The sequence below is a fragment of the Protopterus annectens genome, chromosome 1.part1 (assembly GCF_019279795.1).
Source record: "Protopterus annectens isolate FY-2018-M chromosome 1.part1, PAN1.0, whole genome shotgun sequence".
NCBI lineage: Eukaryota > Metazoa > Chordata > Ceratodontiformes > Protopteridae > Protopterus > Protopterus annectens.
This window is the reverse complement of record NC_056726.1, coordinates 1406719592-1406736867: the sequence shown is the minus strand read 5'-3', so window position 1 is coordinate 1406736867 and position 17276 is coordinate 1406719592. Positions and strand designations below refer to the sequence as shown.

The 17276-nt window shown below is 41.9% G+C and overlaps 1 protein-coding gene across 1 annotated transcript in view; it reads right to left on the bottom strand.

The window, feature by feature from the left end:
- ROCK2 (Rho associated coiled-coil containing protein kinase 2) overlaps positions 1-17276 on the bottom strand; it is a gene marked incomplete in the record, with an annotated part of 2656097 nt that overhangs the window by 740425 nt on the left and 1898396 nt on the right. Inside the window, 1 exon segment of the mRNA XM_044082273.1 lies at positions 5726-5911. Within this exon segment, the coding sequence (XP_043938208.1) occupies positions 5726-5911 (186 nt within the window).

Genomic DNA, 17276 nt, shown 5'->3' with positions numbered 1-17276 from the left:
TTTATTTTATTGTTTGCACGCAGAAGGAATGTTTTAAAAACTAAGGTCCAATATTTATTTCCCTGTACATTAACTGTTGTAAAATGGCATAGCAGTACATTGCGGGAGACTGGTGAATGCATGTTTTTTAACCTTCTTTGTGTATTTCTTTTTATGTAATCTTTGTCAGTGTTGTAGTAAAGAAGGCAATCCAAACTGCCGACGAAATACCGCCTAAACACGGCAGAGCAAAGTGGTAGGGGTTTAATGGAAAAGTACCACCCAAAGATACTAAAAACCTTTCAGATCCAGCTTCATATAGACACATTTCAATTTTAAACCACAGTTACAAAATATTTATATCTACACTAGCTAACAGAATGGCAGAAGGTGTTGCCAAAATTGATAGATATGAATCAATGTGGTTTTGTGGAAGGAAGGCACATTTGAAAACAGAGGCAAGCAGAGTGTAAGTACACATTGCTATTGTTGGTTGGTCCGGATGCAGAGAAAGAATTTGAAAGTCAGCAGACATTTTACAAGGTGGGCAATAACATTTATGTTCCAAGAAAAATAAGGTTAATTAGGAAGATATATAGGTTCATAGGTATTAATAATAATACCAGACTGTTGATCCTTTAGTAGCTTAGCTACAATAGCCCAAATTTTAGGCACCCATTTACAGCTAGTTTTGATCCCTTTAAACGAGGGCTTGAGAGGACAGAACCAGGGTATAGTTACAATTCCCCATCCCCACCAGCATAGTACAAATGATGTGGCTTGGGAGCCACAACAGCAGCAGCTTAGTACAAATGTATTGGTTTGGGTGTCACCACAACAGGTTAGTACAGTGATGACACAATTAGCAGTCTACAGATATGGCTAGACTCAGTAAACAGCAAACAGTGAGTACAAAAGACTGTAAAGGCAACTATAAGTAATAATTTCAGGGATGCCAGCAACTATAAATAGTCTCAGATGCCACAACTGCATGAATAGTACAAACTTCATTACTACATCAAACAGACTTAGATTCATAAAAGTAGTGGAAAGGATGAAAAACATTATGCCTACAGGATAACATAATTCAATCCTGAGTGATATGTCTCACTGCCAATGTCCTTTGGTGCACACAACTGTACTTGAGCATCCAAAACAGAGCTCAGTCATTTGCAGGAGTCTGTAGGAGTACATAGACATGCACAACTAGGTACAGCTGTCCTCCTGGTACTGTACCTAATAAGCAAGTGTCAGTGGTGCTACTACTTCATAGTTTTTTTTTTAATTTTTTTATTTATTTATTTTTTTAAGAACCTTGGTTCTGTTGTAAATAGTTCTCATCAATGCTCAATCCTTTTGTGGAACACATAGCACTTCCCAGAAATTATGGGGGTTTGAGTCTGAGGTCAAATCTGATTAGGTATCCTCAGGCATCCTTGCAGAGAGATTATGTATGCAGACGCAGTGAGTTTAAACAACAAACCAAAGCACTCAGGCCAATCAAAAAAAACACACCGTCTTGTAACCAGTAGCAAACTTAACCCAATAAAATAGCAGCACCCACCCTCATTAAGGGTCAGAGGCAAGAATTAAGGTGTGAGGACTCCACTCCAACAAGCTGTGTTTGGACAGTGAAATTAAGCAGGGGTGTCCTCTTTCTCCCTTGTTATTTTCTTTATATTTAGGGCCATTGGCAAAGAAAATAAGGGAATCACAAATTCAAGGATATAAATGATATGCTAATCAAGAAAAGGTATCTTTATTTGTAAATAATTCTACTGCTGTACTTGATAAATCCAGAAAAAGGACATTTCTGTGTTCTAGAACATTTTGAGACAGTTTCAAGACTTCTCAGGATATAAAATAGCGAAGATAAAACAATGACCACATTATGTACTTACATATGAATTGTTTCAGTAATGCCTATATTTATGGGGACATAAGACAAAGTATTTAGGTATATGGATTACAAAATGTATTTAGGTATATGGATTACAAAATGATTCTATTATTATAACCAAGAATATGTGTGAAGAAGCTCAACAAAATGTTCTACCAAACACCAAACTACTAGGCATAATCATTGACAACAATCTGAATTACAACGCCTATATATACAAAACCATAAAAACAGTAAATAAAAAAACAGGATCCATTTATAGGATAAAGAAATTTCTAACCCCAACTACCAGAACCACCATAGCTTGCACACATCTTCTCTCCTCCCTTCTCTATGCCTCACCCATACGTACTAATCTATCTAAATCAAACCTCAACAAAATCACCAGCTGCTATAACAATATAGGTAGATTCGCCACCGGCTCCACATACAGAACCCATCATTGTAATAATCTTCACAACCTAGGTTGGCTAGAACTACCCAATCAAAAATACTATAACCAACTCATAGTTGTTCATAAAATCCTCTACCAACCTACCAGTACCCCAATTCTAACTAAAATTATCACCCCCTATAACAACCTAACATCCCTCTGCTCATCCAGCAGAATGCTAGTACAAACAACCAAAGCAAACAACTCAGCTGGAGATTCTTTGTTCTCCAACTCTACTGGGAAAAAATGGAACTCCCTTCCTCCACATATAACCTCTAACAGCTCCTTGCCTCAATTCAAAAAAGCTCTAAAGACACACATGCACAAACTCTGGCTATGTCCATGTCTAAACCCCGACTAAACTAAACAAAAATGACCCTGAGCCAGTAAAATTAGTTGTGCTCCTATCAAAACCCCAACTAACCCAAAAACATAGTAACTAACTTATTAATCCTAACAAAACCCCAACCAACCCAAGAGCATAATAACTATTAGTCTTAACTCACAGATGTGTCTACCAACTCCTCCCTCTACAACCTATTTTTTCAGCCCACACTAAACAAATCCCACCCTAAATACCCTTTTCTTTCTTATCTTCCTTGCTTTCCATCTGAATATGCTTAACTATCAGACACACCCCTACTAAAAGAAAGTCTTCTCTGAATTCATTGCTTCAAAGAAATTGTTTTCTATGTCTCACCTATTAGTAACCTACAGATGGCTTTTATCTTTGACCTATTGTTAACTTCCTAAACACGTTACAAACTGCATTTTCCTCTCCTTAATTTGTTAACTAAAACTTTATAAATAGCTGTATTGCTACATTTTAAACATCTTGTAACCTACATTATTATTTGTACTAAATATCAACACTGTTATGTTGTTGTTACTAAATGCTTTGATAACATGGAGCTTTTCTCCCCGGGCCTCCGCTGAAAATGGACATGTATCCAGTCGGACTTTCCCGGTAAACAAATGTAAAACAAAATAAATAAACAAAATATAATACGAAAATTGAAAAGCAGTGAAAATGTTGTCAGGCCCTTTGGTTTTATATACAGGTTAGGTGCATTATTATCAGCTAGAGAATTGGTGGATGACAATTAATAAAGAGTTGAAAATTTATTTGAGACGGGTACACAGCAAGACTTAAGTGGGATATGTTGATTATCCCCACAGAATAAGGTGTTTACGATTACCTAATTTGAAGGGATACTTTAGGACTACGCAGTTATAATGCTCATATGTACAACACAAACAGAAGGTTATAAAATCAGTGTGGAAAGAGATGATCATGAAATGGGCAGGGGTTGAAAAATAAGAAGAAAGTAGGATTTTGAATGCAGGACCTTAAGGAGAAAATCAAAAAACATATAGAATATTACATTCGTATAGTAGCAGTAAATATTCTGTGAACTAAGTGAAAAATGGAATGGAAAAAGGAGACTTTACTAATAGGGAGGATTACATGTAGCAGTAAAGAAAATATGCAAGGGAGGCTGGAGTTTCTTGAAAAAAATAGCAAAGGAATGAAGGTATTGGGAAATAATAACTAGAGAGAAAAAGATAACAGAATGGGATGAAGCCAGACAGAGGTTTGGATTGCAGGCTAGAAAATACCTTCTCTACCATGGCTTGATAACATGGTGCAGGCAAAGAGAATGGGATATGGGAGTGCTAAGTGAAAAACAAGCACTGGCAGTCTAGAAGATAAGCTGCTTATAAAGGGATAATTAGTAAGGCATATAAAGTATTACATGGCAGCTAAAAGAATCAATCAGATGATAGTAAAAAAGATTGTGAAATGAAATCAGAAAGGTAATTTATAAACGGCAACAGCAGGACATGTATTGCGGTGGTGCAGCGGTAGTGCTGTTGCCTCACAGCAAGATGTTCTCCTGCTCGATTCTGGGCTGGAGTGCCTTCTGTGTGGAGTCTGTATGTCCTCTCCGCGGTTGGGTGGGCATTCGAAAGACATGCGTAAATGGGCCTGCCTTCGTTGAAGGTTGAACGTCGCGCTGGCACCTTGGCGTTCGTCAAAATCTACTGCCAATCATTAGTGGACTGGAGTTCCGCTGTGGCGACCCCTAACCGGGAAAAGCCAAAAGACAACAACAACAGCAGGACATGCATGGTTCTCAACAAGGATGCAGAAAACTCCAGATGCTTTATGATTTTTTCATGATAGTGTTTGCATAGGTATTTTTATACCCCAAGCAGACTTTAGAGAATGCTTCCTTGCGTAGGTAGCAAATGCTGCAGGTCTGATGGGAAAGACATACGTGGCTGGGCACACATTTTTTTGGGAAGTGTAACAAGTTAGCAGATTTTAAACATTTCCATACAGAAATGTTGACTATGTAAAAGGTTTTAACTAAGGAAATCATTCTTTTGAGCTGGGACATAGGATTTGAACTACATATACATAGTAAGGCCTTACTAAGCTTAGTACTATTGGCTGCCAAAAAAGCAAATACTTGAAAATGTAAGTCATAATTTAAAACAACTGCAACTTAAATACTGGATATTGTAAATGAGATAAAAGAACTGGGAGAGGTATCTTTAGAAAAGGATAGGAGAAAATTACAGAGAAATAAATGAATTTGTGAGAACAATACATGCAAAATTATGTTCAGGAGGAGTGAAGTTTTTACAGGAATGCAGGAATTGAGCAATTTATGTAATGTTGGTGTAACTAATAACTGTTTAAAAGAAAACAAATACGTATACATTACTCAAAGGAAAATGTTACTATGGGTTGCTTTACTTTCTAGTAATGTATGTGTGTGTATATATATATATATATATATATATATATATTATGTATTTTATACATACATATATATATATATATATATATATATATATATATATACATATATGTACACACACCACTGTCTGTTAATAAGACACTTAAAAAAAATAAATAAATAAAAAGGGGGGAATTTCACTTGAAACTGAGTCACAAAAAGTACTCAGCAAGAACTGAGAGTGCATGACAGCGAAGGCTATTATCTGTTGTCTCAAACCACATGCATCTGTACCTTTCCAGATGCAAATCCAGTGTTTTGCTTTCACATGGAAAAGGAAGAGTTGAACAAAATCACCTAGGGCATGTGAAAAGGTGGTAAACTCCAAATGTAATGCCTTAATGTTACAAATGACCTTTATTGTAAAAAAATCTTATCAATTGCTGCAGGATGCTTCTTGAAACAAAAGCCGGAGAATTAACTTAAATATAAACAAATTAAATGTCAGTACTTCTTAGAAAGATCTAAAGCAGACTTTTACTTCTGACTAAAATTAAAACAATGCATTCAATGAACATGGGCTCATCATATCTATAATTGAGACAAATGTGTACCATTTTAACAAAATTTTATCTAGTACTACATGTAATAAAAAATAAGCACCGCTTGCATGTCATTCAACTCCCGCTGATATTTGATCATCATCTGTGTTAACTTCTCCCTCTCTGATTTTAGCTCCAGTTGTAGTTTCCTGTTCTCCTTTTCCTTTCGACGTACATCAGTATCATTTCCACGTCGACCAGCAACTGGATCTTTACGATTCATAATCTCTGCCAGCTTATTGACTGCCTACATTGTAAAAATAAATAAATAAAAAATAAAAGATACATTTACATTTGTATTGCTTGCATCCTTGAGTCTGATAGCAAACTTTCAAAATGAAACAATGAACAGCTAAAGCAAGCAATGCAATCATTACATGTATTCAATGCAAATGAAGTATAATAAAGATAGTGAGCTGCAGAAAGGAAACCTCTGTTCTTTGCAAATCAGCACTTATGGAGACTATGGAAATAGTACTCTATGAGTTACTACCTTAGTGTCCTTGTTGCCCACTTCACTGCATAAGAAGGAAATGTTGAAGATATTTGGAGTGCATGAACAGGAGGAATGAGTGGCGCAATATGAACCTAAATGGTGAACTGCTACTGAATTTCTGTATTAGTCGTGGATTGTTTATTATGAACAAGTCTGAACACACGGCTGCATAAAAGTGTACTTGCTACCAGAGAACCTTGCACTAGGAGTCAATGACTAATTTTATCTTTTGGTCATCAGACATGAGGTCATCTATTCTGAACACTTTATTCAACAGAAGGAGGAGTCAGCTGTTAATTGATAACCATTTAGTGGTGAGCTTTGTTAACTGGCTGCAGCAATAGTTAGGCACAAATAGGTACCTGAAATGTATAGTGAAGATGCCCTCTGAAAACCTAGCAGATTGTGTGGGATGACAAACTCCTACCTTCAGGGCATTTCTCTCATACAGTGAAGCAAGTAAGTGACGTGACATCTGAATAGGTATTATACAAGATCTCAGAACGTGTGGTAGCAGAAGACAGCTCTGTCTGACAGGTAGATATTACTTGTCATGGAGCTATCTCAAGAAGTCAGACAGATATCAGCAATGATGGAAGCTGTCAAGTCAAATGAGAACAATGCCGTTTGCTTAAAACATACTCATCCAGTTGATTTCTTTCATCCTTATCTGGTGATTCCAGTCTTAAAAAATACTTAGTATAAATTCCTTCCATCAAAATTCCTACTCATACTCACTACCTTATACATCTACCTCATCTTCAACAACTTTCCTTTTCTCTATACCAGCTAACAAATATACACACTACTCACATTTCCTAATCTACTCTCTTGCTTTCACCTCATATTTCCCACATCCTCACTCATATTTCTCCTACCCATGAGTGTAAAACTGAACACCGACATTTAAAGCCTCACTGTGTACGCCAATCTGTCATATATTAATATGAAATGACTCTATCCCAACTATATCTTACTTTTGTAGTTTCTCTCTAGTATAGCTGCTTTTCAGTTATTTTATGTCCATACTGTAATGTTAAACTTTACATTTTTCTCTCTTGTACAAAACTGCCTATTTTGTAACTGAATATTTTCTCCCAGTCTGCCACTGAAAATGAGCTACCACAGCCCATTGGATTACCCTGGTGAACAAAGGCAAATGGCACATACATAAATAAATAAATAATGTTTACATCTATAAGAACTGACAAGACTGTACTGTACCGTAATTAGCTGGAAACACTGTAATGAGACTGAGAACAAATGTTTTTAGCTGTTAATTCCCCAAACTTGTGCTAAAGAGGTGCTAGTCTCTCCTTTATGGGCCAAGTCTTGTGTACTTTTCAGAATGAATTTTTCAAACACTGCAGTTCATTCACTAAGGCTTTATTAGATGTTTACAATATCCGAATATTGTCTTTATTAACAGTGCTGATGAACAATATCCAAAATTACTGCACGTCATATTCTGATTGTCCTGAACAACGTAAACTAAAATAATAATAGTCTTTATCTGACCTGAATTCTGTACTCATGCTCGAGTGCCTGTATTGTAGCTTACTCTTCTTTGTAGTGCCAGGTCAAATGAACTAACTAACCTTAACTGAACTGCTATCCTGAACACAACAAAATACATTGCTTCAGTCCAATAATTTTCCTTATTTACTCCTCCTAACCTTGGTCTCAGGCTTTGTTTCATATGTGCTTTAATATTCCATTAAGGAACATTCTGTAGCTAGCAAGATTGTATCTTTCCCTTGAAAAAAGAACATTCTGTATCTCTGTATTTTTTATACACTTTATGCTTATCTTTCCTTTCTAATAAACTGTCATGCTTGACCAGCAAGGTTATTTTTCTTTCTGCTTAACTGTCTTTTTCTGCATAAATAAAACATAATTTATTTTACCCTTTAGCCTGTCTAATAACTACTTTAAAATGGAAGTCCCTAATCAAACATCATCTGATTACTTTGCTTACATTTCTCCTGTTAGCAGTGTATAGTAAATGCTACAGTCTTGTACGGTACATGTCACAGTCGGGAAACTGCAGCAGTTGCCAATATAATAATTTCAGAATGGCTATTAAGAAAATGTAAATTGCTTTTTTTCTTTCCCACCTCCATTGGAGCCCCCAAACATGCAAAGGAGCTCCCACAACATGAAGTAAGCAATGTCAAGGATTTGTTTACTTCCTTCATGGTGCTTAAAAGTATCTGATTCAGTGCAGGAATGTCTTTTTCTGTGCTAGTATTGCAAAGGGTGTTTATTTTGCTAACACACTTCTTCCCGAGTACAGCATTTGTGGGGAAGTCTTCTTTCTCCAGGTAATGTACTTGTACTGCAAAAGGACGTTTTCAGAGATTGCTTTTTTCCCCTTGTTAAGTATACAGCTTGCAATCACAAATCTTCATGTTTATGTTATTAAGCTTATTTTGACAAAGGCAAACATAACAGCCAAGAATCATACCGCTCACCTGTCCATCATAGGTGCTCCAGTCAACATCTCGCTGTAGTGAAAATATGTTGCCTAAATTTGCTTTGCTTCATAGACTACTTATAAACTATGTTGAGCGACAGGACACACGTGACACGTCTAAGTCTGTTTTGTCACAAAATGCAAGTAAATTATACATATGTTTTGTGGAACTGTACCGAGTTTAGTTAATCTATAAAAAAAATGTTTAATCAGTCATTTCAGGTGCTGTTTGAAACAATCTCATTGTATTAGACAGCTGTAGCCCAGATAACTACAGAACTCCAGTCAGGTAAAAGCTCAAAAATTACTGACACCCATTTAGAAGAGATTGCCACAGTAATGCAATAGTCCATTTTATTAACAGAAAGGATAGAACTCACAACACAGGCATTCTATGCTACTTACACTTTTGATATTTATATAAGTCCAGGCAAACTGCATTGGGCACATTTTCACAGATATATTTTCTGTGTAGTACATATATTTTACATTATGCGTGACTACAAAGGAACTCTTTCTATATTTGCCAGGAGTTGTATGGCACTGGGATGCAATAGTGCTGTACTGTGCAGTCAAGCAAAGGGATGCCTGACTATTGCTGCTCTTTGCAAGATCATTCAAGCACCCCACAGAGTACCACAGAAGAAAACCTCTCTCTGGTGGACCCAAGAAGGCTGACTGCATCTTCCATTCCTCAAGATAATGTCAGCAGTCCCAAAAAGGCTCCTACTATCCACAGAAAAAAACTGTCTTTCTGCTAGACAAGGAAGCTCATTTACTCACCCCATGATATCTTTGTGGGTGCAAATTTACCTAACTGGTATACTTTAAGAGTGAGCTTGCTGATGAAATGCACCATGAACACACACAGTTCCTGGATACATCAAAGGAAAAACTTTTATCCCACCAAGCTTCCACCTCCAATATTAGTAACCTCTTGGTGCACATCATCTGTTATGAATCAGAGTTGCAGGATCCAATATAGCAATTCCTTGACACGTGACTCAGGCCACCTGATTTCACTGTGGATACCAAAGCAACCCTTCTACATGCCCCTTTTTCCTTGACTCAAGATATTCTGGAAAAAAAGGCTCTGACCATCTAGAAAAATTGGAACAGCAGGGTAAAACCTACCTCCTCAAGGATACAGAGGAGCAAGCAGCATTACATTTGATTTCAGCACAGCATACAGCCACATCCTCAGCAGGAAACATCAGGGACAAAACCCAACAATCAGGACAGTTTTTTTTTTTTTGTATGCTTTTTATACCCATTTCTTGTCAACCAGCAGCCATCCCACATTTGATCAGACTATTTATTTTTATTTTTAATTTTTACATTTAACTGGGTAAGAACACTGGTCCAGAGAAAGTTTTCAGGAACAACTTGTGCCATACTTTGCAGCATAACAATTACAGTAAATCAGTTCAATTACAAAATAAAAAGGTTTAGATATAAAAGTATACCCTAACAGAGAAACAGACAACAAATAACATTTCATTTTTACAAAAAAAATACACATTGACTTTATATTCCTCTTATGCTGACATCCAATATCTACAAATCCTTACCAGACAACAATCAGGGTTTTCTTTTCAATGGCCTGAGTCCCACATCCCTGGCAGCTGCTGTGGTTGCTCACACATGAAATTTCTGCTGTTCCTTCTGGCCTCCACAATGTCATGCAGACTCTTGCACACACCTTCTGGAGGGCTACTGTACAATTACAGCTTGGCACAGCTAAACACATGTTCCCACCCATATGCTGCACTCTTGCTTCAATACCAGACCAAGCGGTACTTGCGTATTATCGCAACCAGATTTCCATCCTGCAATAATTCCTTATGTTTTGCCGAAAATATTTCTGTTAACCTTAAAAGGGGTGTCTGAACTACTAATTTTTAGTCTGTCACATTGTGTATGAGGCATATTACTCTAAATCAGTACAAAGTTAATAGAATGAGAAGTTATGTACTTACCGTAACGTTCCATGTTAGTTGTCTTCTTCTCGCCTTCTTTCTTGCTGGATGGGTTCGGAGCCGAACCTTGGCTCCGACTCGGCCTATTACTAAAGCTCAAGAGCTATTTTTACCGGCTCGAGGCTATACTATGTCCCATAATGCTAGGCGTCATATACCCAGATCTCGTTTGATAGCTAACACTATGGACATACATGTCCCACCACAAGAAAAGAATAAATCCACCTAATATATGTAAAAATAAGCTCTTCTACATATATCTCTTACAAGGGCTACCAAAAAGGGAGCGAGAGAGCTAGCTGAGAAGATAACTTTGGTGACAAAAAATATCGCACAAGATGCTCTAGGTCTTTCCAGGCTAGAGGGATGGAGGGTGGGACGCAAGAAAAAAGGCGAGAAGAAGACAACTAACATGGAACATTATGGTAAGTACATAACTTCTCAATGTTAAGTTGTCAATCTCGCCTTCATTCTTGCTGGATGGGACAGCGTCCCTAGCACCTTAGTCCTGGGTGGCTCAATGGAACAGACTCTTGAGTACAGTGGAACCAAAATCAGCCTGACTTCTGGAGGCAATGTACAGTTTGTAATGAGAAATGAAGGTATGAGGGGAGGCCCATGTGGCCGCTGCACAAATAGGATCCATAGGTAACCTTGCTTGAAAAGCTACTGAGGAAGCTAATGCTCTAGTTGAATGAGCTCTAGGCTTGGTAGGGGGCTCCTTATGCCTCAACTGATAGATTAACGTGATAAGAGAGGTCAACCATCTGGACAACGTTACTTTAGAAACTGGAAGGCCTTGCTTTCCTTCCGCGTAAGACAGGAAGAGCTGTTCTGATTTTCTCGACTGTTTAGTTCTATCAAGATAGAAGCGTAGTTGACAGTGAACTTCTAAAGAATGTAGTCTTCTCTCGGCTCTATCAGTATAATTTGGGAAGACGACTGGGAGATCAATAGTCTGATTCAGATTTTTTTCAGAGAGTACCTTAGGTAAAAAGGAAGGATTAGTCCTAAGAGACACTCTATCTTTGTGAAAAACAAGATAAGGGGGCGCACAGAGAGAGCGTGTAGTTCCGAAACCCTTCTCGCTGAGGTAATATCTACCAAGAAAAGTGTTTTCCACGAGAGCAGTTTTAACGAGCAGGAAGCAGCTGGTTCAAAAGGAGGAAGAATTAAAGAAGACAGTACCAAATTTAGATCCCACGGTGGAGGAGGGTCTTTAACCGGGGGCCTAAGTAATAGGGTTACTTTTAGAAAGGCTTTGCAAAGCTTGTGGGACATAATACTGGTCTCTGACAAGCCAACGTGGAAATTTGCAATAGCCGCCAACTGGACCCTGATAGTGGCTGAGGAAGAGCCCGTTTGGAAAAGTTCCGCCAAAAACTCTAGAACTGTTTGGACAGGAGCTGTGAAAGGGTCCACTTGATTTTTTCCTTGCCCAAATAGAGAAACTCTTCCATTTACTAGCATACGTCCTTCTGGTGTTAGACTTGTGAGAGGCAAGGATGATATCATGTACTGACTGAGAAATTAAGGGAAGCCTGGCTAGGGTTGGAAGTGGAGCAACCAAGCTGTAAGGTTGAGAGATGGAAGGGATTGGTGCAGCCCGCCCGATTGATGGGTCAGAAGGTCTGGCACTGGGTCCAGATGCCAGGGCTGCTCCAGTAGATGGCGTTGCAGGAACGGAAACCAAATTTGTCGAGGCCAGTAAGGGGCAATGAGGATCATCCTGGCTCTCAAGGCAGTCGCTTTCTGGACTAATTGAGTAATCAAGGGAAAGGGGGGAATGCATACAGAAGACCCCGGGGCCAATCGTGAACTAGAGTGTCTCTGGGGGGGTAGACCTGGGAGAGGGAAGAGGGTGAAGAAGTCTGGGCACTTGCTGTTTAGAGGTGTTGCAAAAAGGTCGCAGCAAGGCTGACCCCACCTTCTGAAAATTCCTTCCGCTACTATCTGGTTGAGAGACCACTCGTGAGGCATGAGAATGGCTCTGCTCAGCCTGTCCGCTATGATGTTGGACTTCCCGGGGATATGCATTGCTACCAGAAACCGTTGAGAAGAGATCGCCCACTGCCACAGTCTGAGTGCTTCTCGACATAGGGGGTAGGACCTGGTGCCGCCCTGCTTGTTGATGTACCACACTACAGACATATTGTCTGTCTGAATTGCAATAGTCCCGGTGGGTAGAGAGTCTTGAATGGCCTGCAACGCTAAAAGTACCGCTCTCATTTCCAAGACATTTATGTGCAGGTGGCTTTCGAAAGGCTGCCATGTGCCCTGGACTGTCCTGCCCTGAAAATGCCACCCCCCCCCACCCGATCAGGGAGGCATCCGTTGTCACGGTGGCAACTGGAGGGGGGAGAACAACAGGTCTGCCTTGGAGCACCTGAGGCGAGACCATCCACCAAGAGAGGTGTCTCTTGCATGACTGAGTGATGAGAATGTTGTGAGACATGGGAAGCTGCTGAAAGGACCATTGGGAAAAAAGCATCCACTGCAGCAGCTGCATATGGAAACGAGCTAGTGTTTTTAGTACAAATCGGGCTTGGACCCTGTCCTCCTGTAGTAGGATTTGAACATGGCTGTGAATGTCTGAAACTCTGTGTGTAGGTAGTTTTGCTGACAACTCCACCGTGTTTAACACGGCGCCTATGAAGGTAATATGCTGACAAGGTGACAAGGCAGACTTTTCGAAGTTTATAGAGATGCCTAGTGCTTTGCACGTTTGGACAGCATAATCCCTGGCTTGAAGTAGCTGGTGTCTGGTGGTGGCAGTAAGGAGCCAGTCGTCTAAATATGGAAACACCTGGAATCCTCGTCGTCTCAGGTGAGCCGCAACCACTGCCATGCATTTGGTAAACACCCTGGGGGCTGTGGTGAGGCCAAAGGGCAGGGCTCTGAATTGGTAGTGACTAGCTCCCAGCCGGAAGCGGAGAAACCTTTTGGAGCGCCTGTTCATTCTGATATGGTAGTACGTATCCTGAAGATCTATAGAGCACATCCAATTGTCCTGACCCAGAAAGGGTAGAATGGACTGTAGCGTGACCATCCGGAACTTCGTTCTTTGAACAGACTTGTTCAGCCTGCTGAGATCCAAAATAGGTCTCCAGTCCCCTGTCTTTTTTGGTACCAAAAAGAATTTGGAGTAGATTCCGGATCCTTGTTGGTCTGCTGGGACTGGCTGGATGGCTCTTTTTGACAGCAGCTTTGAAATTTCTGACGCTGCTTGATCTCTCAGACCGGGTGGAACGTCTGGAAGAGGCCCTTTTGGTTGTTGCGGGGTGTGGATAAAGGGGATTCTGTAACCCTCGGATATGATCGACCGTACCCATCTGTCTAGCGTAAGGGAATGACAGGCTTCTGGGTACAGTGAAAGTCTTCCCCCGACTGCCTCCGAAGGTGGACAGTCGGGCAGCTCCTCAGGGGTGCTGGAAGGGTTTGTCAGAGAAAGATTCTCTGCTACCCTGATTTTGCGGACCCCCCCTGCCCCTAGGGCGGTGTCTATTATTGTTCCCTCCTCTGCCTCTGGAGGGGAGCTCACCACGTGCGTCAGGCAGTACTCCCTGGGGTTTACGGAACCACATCTTTCCGCCCTTTTGACCCTTAGGGTATGGTCTAGAAGGGGCGGAAAAACGGACTCCCACGGCAGAGAGTCTTGCCTTCCTGCTCACACCTGGTCAATGTATCCTTCACTTGAGGTCCAAACAGGGCAGAACCGTCAAAGGGGGTGTTAGTGAAGGATGCCTTGAAAGGGTCAGCAAAGTTGCAAAGCCGCATCCAGGCATGTCTCCTTAGAGCAACGTCTGTGCCTGCGGCCCTACTCGCTCCATCGGCTGCACAAGAAATGAGCAGCATGGAGGAGTTGACAATAGAGTTCAGGGTCCCCAGCTGGGAGATGATCTTTTCCTGAGACCCCACAGCTGTTGGGTCCTGTAAGGTATCACCCAGTTCTTTAAGGTCGTCTCTCTGAAGACGAGTGAAATGGCACAAGTAATTCAGCGACTGCATGGCAAAGGTCACTGAAGAAAACATCCGCTTGCCATACCTATCCATAGTCCTAGATTCCTTATTAGGAGGATGGACAGGTACTGAAGGGTCAGCCAGCTCCTTCTTAGTGGCTGCCGCCACCACCATGGCATCAACGGGGACGCCCTTAGAGAGAAACTGCTTGTCTGCCGGGGCTGTAATAAATTTTGTAGGCCTCCGGGGAGTTGATTCCATAGTATCCGGAGCCGTCCATGCCTTCCGAGCCACCACCTCCATGAGTGGGTCGAAAGGCGGGGGACACCCAGGAGGTGGAAGGGTGAGAACCGAACGCATCCAGGTACACTGGCTCGTCCACGGAAGGGTTGAGGGCGGACCAGTTCCCCCTCTGTTTAAGGATCTCTGGGATGTCAGAAAAGGAGACATCCTCAGAGGAGGACCTTGGGGACCCTTCCGAATCATCCAGGTCGGTGTCAAATGTCACTGACTCAGGGGAGTCGACATCCTTCCTCTTGCATGTCCTCTTCTGAGGGGGCTCCCCTGCAGGGTCAGGGGAGGCCTCGGAAGAGGAGGAAATGCCCAATGGAGCGGCCTGGAGTGTCGGTTCTCTGCGCTTGGGTTTGGGAGGGTAGGCAGGGGCCGAAGCAGGCACCGTGGAGGGAGGGGCCGACGAGGCCGACCGTGGCGCCGGTATGGGAGCCAGCACGCTCCTCATGACCTCAAAGGCATCCCTGTCAGGCAGGGAAGAGGGACCCAACTCCGAGGAGATGAGAGCTCCTCCCAGCACCAAGAGGGACGGCTCCGAGGCCGATGTCGGGGCCGAACTCACCTGCGCCGAGGCTCCGAGAGGGAGAATGGGGTCGGACAAGGGTCCGATGCCACTCACCCCCTCGGAGCTGTCGAGGGAGTCTCGACGCCCGGATCCCTCCAAGGACGGAGCCAATGAAGGGATCGGAGCCGACGAAGGAACCGATAATGGAGGGATCGATTCCGACGCCCCAACGGTACTAACCTCGATGACCTCCGGCTCCGAACTCAGCAGAGTAGTCGGAGGAGGAACTTGAGCAGGTGTTGGGGTAGCCCCTGTCTGTTGAGATGGGCTATGCAATAACTGGGCCAGCGCCTGCGACTTTAAAAGCCTGCTGACTACCCTCTCGAGGTCATGGTCCGAGAGCCTGGAAGACCTGGAGGAGTGAGACCTAAGGCTCCGCTCCGACAGCAAGGGGGACTTCGGAGCCGATCTAACCGACTCCCGTGAAGGAGACCTGGAGCGTTTTCGGCTTGGGGATGGCTCCGACACCAAAGCCGGAGCCGACTAAGGCCTCGATGAATCGGTTCCAGCTGGAACCGACGAGGCAGAAAGAGGACCGCTCGGCGCCGGCTCCGAACTTGGAGCCGATGATTTGGCGGGCTTTGAAGGTTTTCCGGACATAGGCTTGGGTGGAGAACCTTCAGGCTTTAATAAGCCTCTGAGAATGAGCTTATTTCTGTGTTCCTGCAGGACTCTGGGGCTAAAAGCGTGACAGATGGAACAAGAGTCCTGCAGGTGCAGAGGGCCCAAACAATACACACAAGAAGTGTGACCGTCTGTCAGAGACATCTTCTGACAGCAGGAGTCACTCTTCTTCAATCCCGATACCCTGGTATCTTTGGACATGATACCAAAGGGTCGAGACAAAGAATCTAAACAAGAACACTAACACACTAAACAAAAAAATTTAAATTAAGCTAACTGGTAAAAGGAAGACAGAAATTCCACACACTAAGGGGAAAACTGTACTAACTACTGAAGGGAGGGTTAGGCCCGTCCACCTTAAGGGTGGAAAAAAGGGTAGGGAAACTACAGAAAAAGAGGGAAACTAGTCGCTACTCTCTAAACAGTAATTAAATAAACTAATGAGAAAAAAATCTATCAAAAACTAACTGTAGATACAAAATTTTTAAATACGACCTGGAGCCGGTGAAAACGCAACCTTGTAGCTGAAGCGGCAAACGAGATCGGAGTATATGACGCCTAGCATTATGGGACATAGTATAGCCTCGAGTCGGTAAAAATAGCTCTCGAGCTTTAGTAATAGGCCGAGTCCGAGCCGAGGTTTGGCTCCGAACCCATCCAGCAAGAATGAAGATGAGAAAGACAACTTAACATCTAATTTTATATCAACTTGTGCTTTCTGAACAATAATTATGAAACTCTAGTCTGTCATTATTGACTGACGGCATTTCTCAGTAGGTTACCAGAAAACATTTTTGTGAGGTACAGAGCAAAAATACGAGACAAATATCAGACCTTTCTGTAAAATTATAGATGAGCAAGTGCTATGCCAGTGTCTAACTTTCAGCTGCAGCAGTGATTGGTAACAAGTCGAATGGCTGATACAACCCGAGTGTGTTAGTTTTCTTGTTCTGCTTTTGTAACTCAACTGTCTTTCACTTGTTACTACTGCTATTAATATGTAATGACTGAATTGTGAAAACACTAAGGTATATAACAAAAATGTTAGCAATGTAATGGCTGCACACTGATTTGCATTATGTGATGAATGCCACGGTGGTACGGCGGTAGCGTTACCTCACAGCAAGAGGTTCTCCTGTTCGATTCTCGGCTAGGCTTGGGAGTTGCCTTCTGTGTGGAGTCTGCATGTCCTCCCTGCGGTTGGGTAGCGTTCGAAAGACA